Raw genomic sequence first — 6,825 nt, 5'->3', positions numbered from 1 at the left:
CCAAACGGACTTTTTTTTTACTGGGAGATTTTTTTTCCTTTTCTACAGGAGTCGGACAATTTTTTCAAGCGACGAGATGCTTTTTTTTTTACTAACGACGGAAGTTTTTTTTATCGCTCGTTAAGTTGGACTTTATTTCTTTCTTTTTTTAACATAAGACCAGAATTTATTGTTTTTAGTAGAGATATAGATTAAAACCGAAACATAAAATTAAAGCCGATTCAAACACGGATGACGTACTAAAATTCTGGTAAAAACATCTTCAATTTTTATAATAGTAGAGATATGGTTTAGTTAAGATGAAATTTACTGTAGAAATTCGCTTGGATAAATATATTTTTTTTAAGAAAATCATGAGCTACAATTAGAAGTCTTTTCTGTATTTCCAAAAGCAAACGAACTTAAAAACCGACACAAATACGGATATGTATTTTCAAAAACGAACGAAATTAAAAATCAACTCATACACGGATGATGTACCAAAGTACCAACAAAAACATCTTTAATTTTTATAATAGTAGAGATTGTAGGGTGTATAGTGTAAATTTTGGAACTTCACATAAATTAAAGAAACTATAAGAACTAAAAAAAATGTTAGGGGCTGAAATATAAACTCCTAGAGACACTTGCACCGTGAAGAATCCAAATTTTAGACCTCTAGCCCTATCCTATGTGACACCCCGAGGCTCCTCAACTCAACTAGTGTGACGTATTGTTAATGCCCTAAGACCAATCCAATTGGATGATTTCCATTGACGACCCCACCCGTCTTCTGGAACCATCCATCCGGTGCGAGGCACCACCCACCCACCCACGCAAAATTACCCCACGCGGACACGCGAAACCCCACCCCTTCCATCTGCCAAGATCCCGCGAAACCCGCCGCTCCCCGCGCCGCCGCCCGCCGGCCGGCAATCCCACCACAGCCCAGTCCCAGATTCCCAGCATCCCCGCGCCTCGATTCGAGCTCGGGACTCGCGAGGAGCCCGCGGGATTCGAGCACGATTGATTTCCCTTGGGGGAAGCCGGATGATGGTGGGGTTCATGGGGAAGAGGAAGGAGCTGGACCAGGTGGTGGACGGCCTCTCCGACTTCTCCCTCTCCGGCCCCGCCGCCAAGAGCCGCAGATTGGTGAGCTCCCGCCACCGCCATTTGCTCTCCTCGTCCCTACGGCTTCGTTTGGTCTGTGTAGCTGAGCAGCCGAGCTGTCTTCCCCCATGCTCTAGTACTGTTTCGATACGAGTGTTAGATTTCATAGCTTTGTGCTTGGCTCTAAGTCGGATATTTCTATTGTAGTTCATGCTTGGAGCCTGGAATCATATTTTTTTTTTTTTACTTTTATAGCTATGATTAGGCGTCCCACTGGTTACTAGTAGCAGTTTGATGCATGTTATGAGCTTGCTTGGTTTAATGTTAGTTGGAGTACTATTATGCGATATCTACCAGGTAGTTTGGTGCATTTTTAGGTTGTATTTCGGGATGCTTATGGATGCCCTGATTTTGCGCGGGTGCCGTGTTTGCAATGAGATTATTAAGAGAGGCTGAGAAAAAAATGGTAAATGCACTGAGAAAGTGTCATCTTGGGCTTACCATGACAACTGTTCCCATCCAAGAATCTACCGTGTTATTGCAGTATGTTTGTTTACCGGATTTCATTTTCTTGCTTGTCAGTACCTTGGAGTTGCTTGGTTACATCTGTGTGTCGCATGATGGAGTTTAGAAAACAACGGATTCCCAACGAAATAAAATAGCTGAGTGAAAGCATAGCTAATACTACTATGTATTTGAGTACCAGCTGTTTCCCTAAACTATCTTTCATGTAGTTGTTCAATGGATTATAATTTAGATACTCCCTCCAGTCAAAATATTTGACGTTCGGAGAACTAAACTTAGTTCTATAATTTTGATTGGAGGGAGCATTATATAGGCTTTATCAGCACCATAAATCCTCTCCAAATTTATCATTGTAGCATTATCCAATATGAGTTTGCTCAGCAGTAACAGTTATCACAGAGGGTTCCTAATTAATAATGAAATGACTCTATCTTTCTGTTCGTCAAAATCTGTATGGAACCACTAGCAAACCTTTCTTGTGGTTCACTGTACTTCAATGGATCATCTCTTCTTTTCTTTTTTTTTTATCATCTTGACATTGTTTTCTTTCATTGTTAATAAGATGTCCACCATTGGTGTGGGCGTGGCATGCATGATTTTGTTATGACATCACCATCCCCACTCAGTGTTCTAGTGGGAGATATTCTCAGTACTGAGCAATGTATTGCCATATTTCACCTTGGTTCTGATACCTCATTCAATGTTACCACTAACCAGTAGGAGTGTTATGCTTGAAGAAAACTAGGTTTCATTTGTAGTTGGCTAGTTGCTTCAGGATATAAATGCGCATTATATCGTTTCTAGCATTTGTTTGGTTTTCAATATTTTACTTTCCCTGTAAGTACATATTCAATAAATTTGCTGCACCGTCACATTTTGCTGAATAAATGTCGACTATTGTTTGTAGGATATTGGGCTTCCACCTATTATGGAAGAAGAGACGCCAGGTCCTTCCATGCCATTTGGACATGAGATGCTAGGAGAGGAAATCCACAGTGTTGTTAGCATGCCCATTATAGAAGACATGCTGGGAGGTGCCATGGAATCTCATCCATCAAGTGAGGACAAGGCACTTGTTTTATACAAGTCAGTAGATAACACTGCATGCATTGGTCCTGGGACCTCGAACCCTTCAATCATAATCAGTCCAGACTTGATACGTAGTCTAAAGAGTAAGTTACTTAACATTTTGTATTATTATAACTTACTCTTGTATTCTTCTGAATATTTGAATGTTTGCAATACTTTATTTTGTACTTTTACAGTATGTCGAGCGTGTGTCAAATGGGATAGATATATAGGAGAAGATGCTATTGCTACTTTAGGTGTTAGGCGTTTTAGTGTTTTACATACTACATCTGTGATGCATCCAAGGTTGATATTGAAATAAGTATACACAGAACTTATCTTGCAAAGATCTCACTGTTTAGTTTTGTGGCAACTGGCTAGTAGTAGAACAAATATTCAAGGCTATGTTGCTAGCATGCAAGTTTGTTAGCTGCACGCGTTGCTCCTGATTTTATATTTGCTTTTGTCTTAAAATGCCTCTGTACTTCTAGCACACTTATACTTGGTGACATTCTTTGTGTGAGTTCTGTTTTAAGTGATGAGCATTAGATGATTAACTTTAAGGAAGAAAGCCCGCTGAACTACTTTAGCATGTTTGTATGGCGCACCGGACTTTATGTGTATGTATTTTCTAGTGTTATACTCATGTCCTGTATGTCAGGATAGGATTATCATCCATACCTTGAAATTGCTCCTCACCATTTTCTTTCTCATCTTTCAGATCAGGCTTTTATGCAAAGGAACTTTCACGGGCTGGAGGACAAATCTCCTGGGTGCAGCAACTTCTTGGCTTTAGTTCCTTGGACACCACCACAAATTGCCACGGTATCTAATTGGTCTGCTTCAGATTCAGAAAAGAGAGAATTCTTCGAAGTGCCAATGGAGTCTGATGAGACAGAAGTCGATTCTATGGACGTTGAGGAATCTCCGGAAGCAAATGTCGCAGCAATCGATGGCGAAAGCCTTCACCAGTGGCAACAACACTGCATGACCCCATCGTCGCTACCAAACCCTTCAGCACCTGTTATGTGGTCAAGGTGACGGTCAGATGTCATTGTTGTGAATTGACTGCTGCTGTTTACTTACAGGAAGGATGAAGAAATCCTCCAGTTAGTTAGCATCCACGACTAGTACCTCAAATGGCTGCCATGTGGTGCATAGTGCTGATCATTAGATCAATTGGTAAAATGATTGTTATGTGCATAGTAGCTCCCTCTAGCATAGTGCTGATCTTGCCCATTCAGTGTTTCAGTGTACACCTAGAAATAGTCCTGATCTTGCCCATTATTAGTGTTTTAGTAGAGAGTGTACACTGTTGTTGTTACAAAAAACACAAGCCTGTATGTTGGCATCCAATTAATTTATCTAGCATTTTGGATTTACCACCTCAATGCTCTTCGCCTCTTCCGCATTTGTGATCTTCTTGATATGTTCCTTTTCTTATGTTGTATTGCACATATTTGTATCCTGTAGATTTCAAACAGAAATTTGAGAAATTTTACTCAAACTACGGCCTTGTTTAGTTTCAAAGTTTTTTTCTAAACTTCAAACTTTTTCGTCACATCAAAACTTTCTTACTCACATAAACTTCCAACTTTTCCGTCACATCGTTTCAATTTTAACCAAACTTTCAATTTTAGCGTGAACTAAACACAGCCAATCTGTTAGGATACCTTTGTCCAAACAAGGGGATATCTTTTAGGTTATCAGTACAAAATCGGACGCGCGAAAAGCTAGGGGTTTAACCGGTACGGCCAAAGGAAGAAACCGCCGCCCCCCGCCGCCGCTGCCGCTGCCGCCGTCGAGAAATTCATCGGTAGTTGTAGGATGAGCCGCCGGTTTCTGCATCTGCTGGTGAAGAAACCCACACCGTGGGGCAGCGAGGAGTTCGGGCTCCGCCGCATCGACATGTCGCGCTTCTTCCCGCCGAGAAAGCCAACCGGCGGGGGCGACGGATCAGCCGCCGCAGATCGCCCGCGCCTGGCGCCGGTGGCGGCAGCGATGGTGGACGCGCAGCTACCTCGCGCCGGCGAGGCCATCTATAGACCCCAGGGCCACGGCTGGGGCAGGTGCGGTGCGATGATCCTAGGTGGCGGCAAGGACAAGGTGGTCGGTGTGGACGGCGAGTACCGCAGCTTCCTGCTGATCCTGTTCAAGTGCGGCGCCCACGCCGTCCGCCTCCTCCCCCACATGCGCGCGACCAAGCGGTGCCCCATCGCCTTCACCGTCGGCGACGGCGTCTACGTCATGGAGGCGGCGGCGCCGGAGCCGGCGCGGATGCGCGGGGCGGAGCACTGCTTCGAGGCGCTCGTCCACGGCCTCCCGCCGGCGCCGCCGCGGGGTGGCGCCACCATCATCGAGGACTGGCACTGGCGCTCCCTCACGGCGCCGCCCTACGTTCTCGACCCCGACGGCGACGACGGGCCCGCCCGCGTCGCCGCCCACGCGGTGGTCCGCGACTCCCAAATCTGGGTGTCCACGGAGCGGCACGGGACGTTCACCTTCGACACGGCGAGCGGCGCGTGGTCCAAGGCCGGCGACTGGGCGCTCCCGTTCCGCGGCCGCGCCGAGCACGTCCCGGAGCACAGCCTCTGGTTCGGCTTCTCCCCTCACCACGACGGCCACCTCTGCGCCTCCGACCTCACCGCCACGCCCCCGTCGCTGCGCCACACATGGAGGTACCGCCCGCCGCACAAGGATTGGCCGGCCCCGGTGGCGTCCTACCTCGTCCAGCTCGGTGGCGGCAGGCTGTGCGTCGCCGAGCTGTTCGAGACGACGCGCGTCGAGGTGGGAGGACGACCACTCGATACCAACAAGAAGGCTTCATTGAAGACGACGACGCGGCGCTGGGGATTCAATGCCGCCGCCACCGCCGGCGAGGAGGAGGAGGAGGAGACGGAGGTGAGGGAGAGGTTCGCGGTGGTGACCGGAGTGGAGGTGGAGGCGTCGGCGAGCGGCAAGGCGCCGCTGCGCATGGCGAGGCGCGCCGTGAGGCGGTACGTGCTCTCCACCGAGACGGTCGTCACGCGCGAGGCCAGACGACGCAGCAGCTGGCGGCGCGGCCGGCCGAGGAAGGACGACGACGAGACGCTGCACTGGGTGTTCTGAGCTGAGCGACGTTGCAGACAGGTTTGCAGCAGCCGACGTTGTTGTTGTTGTGCGTTTGGACTTGCTGCTGGCTGCATTTGTGATCTTGCGATTGTGAGTTTGTGACCAACTGAACCATTGCTGATAATATATCCATGAGTAAATTTAAAAAACTGTAACTTTAGTGCCATAACTATCAGTTTGCTGCAACATGAACGACATGTTTCAATTTGCTGCAACAATAACATGGAAAATTATCACAAAACTGTAACTTTTATGTTATATATGCTGTTACAGTACATATAGGTAACAACTGTAGCAGCATATAACGTAAAAATTACAGTTTTGTGATAATTTCTCACGCTATTGTTGTAGTAAACTAAAACATGTCGCTAATGTTGGTTTTGTCATTAAAATTGCAGTTTTCTAAAATTGCATAGTTGATAACGGAATTGATTATTGCTCACTCCAGTTTAAAGTATGACGACAGATGCTAAAATATGCGTCCAAAAGTTAACGTCGTCGTTTATTAAAAAATTAGAGGTTAATAGAATTCATAGAGAGAAAAAAAAATCCCTTGATCGAAGTCAAAACTCAAAAGTGCCAAATTAAGCAGAGGGACAAGCGGTACACGATGCCATGTTCTGGTCATGGACGTCAAGGTCATGGCGTAGACGCAACCCCTTCGATGGGTTGAGTTGATGACTTGGACTGATGTTATATGTTCCGTCTTGGTCTCAAGATCCTTTCTTTTTGAGTTTTGGTGTCAAATTGAAGGATGTCATAACATGTTCATGGCTTCCTTGAGTTTGGTTTGAAAAATGCCAATTTTGTTATAGCCTTATGATCTTCAGTCATCTACATGCATGCTCATGCCATGCTAAATACCTCTACAACGTTAATTATCCTTATCCACATTTTATATTATGTTTAGTTATTAACCAAATACTCCCTCCATCCCAAAATTTTTGACGCCGTTGACTTTTTTAAACATGTTTAACCATTTGTCTTATTCAAAAACTTTTGTGAAATATGTAAAACTATATGTATACATAA

General features: G+C 45.7%; 2 protein-coding genes across 2 annotated transcripts; both read left to right on the top strand.

The window, feature by feature from the left end:
• Nucleotides 1–848: 848 nt before the first annotated feature.
• On the top strand, nucleotides 849–4,073 carry LOC4328268 (uncharacterized). The gene is made up of 3 exons (XM_015768096.3): nucleotides 849–1,131; nucleotides 2,522–2,786; nucleotides 3,404–4,073. The coding sequence occupies exons 1-3, from the start codon at nucleotides 1,030–1,032 to the stop codon at nucleotides 3,721–3,723; spliced, it is 687 nt and encodes a 228-aa protein (XP_015623582.1). The 5' UTR covers nucleotides 849–1,029; the 3' UTR covers nucleotides 3,724–4,073.
• Nucleotides 4,074–4,284: 211 nt separating this feature from the next.
• Nucleotides 4,285–6,044, top strand: LOC4328267 (uncharacterized). The gene has a single exon (XM_015769572.3). The coding sequence runs from the start codon at nucleotides 4,510–4,512 to the stop codon at nucleotides 5,788–5,790; it is 1,281 nt and encodes a 426-aa protein (XP_015625058.1). The 5' UTR covers nucleotides 4,285–4,509; the 3' UTR covers nucleotides 5,791–6,044.
• The last annotated feature ends 781 nt before the right edge of the window (nucleotides 6,045–6,825 follow it).

This window comes from Oryza sativa, chromosome 2 (assembly GCF_034140825.1).
Source record: "Oryza sativa Japonica Group chromosome 2, ASM3414082v1".
Lineage (NCBI taxonomy): Eukaryota > Viridiplantae > Streptophyta > Magnoliopsida > Poales > Poaceae > Oryza > Oryza sativa.
The sequence above is the reverse complement of the archived record's forward strand: the minus strand, read 5'-3'. Positions and strand labels throughout refer to the sequence as shown.

Bases quoted from the DNA above. Each gene is read 5' to 3' on its own strand.
- LOC4328268 (XM_015768096.3), top strand. From the start codon at position 1,030: ATGATGGTGGGGTTCATGGGGAAGAGGAAGGAGCTGGACCAGGTGGTG. The intron at 1,132-2,521 runs GTGAGCTCCCGC...TATTGTTTGTAG, and splicing joins CCGCCAAGAGCCGCAGATTG to GATATTGGGCTTCCACCTAT. The intron at 2,787-3,403 runs GTAAGTTACTTA...CTCATCTTTCAG, and splicing joins CTTGATACGTAGTCTAAAGA to ATCAGGCTTTTATGCAAAGG.
- LOC4328267 (XM_015769572.3), top strand. From the start codon at position 4,510: ATGAGCCGCCGGTTTCTGCATCTGCTGGTGAAGAAACCCACACCGTGG.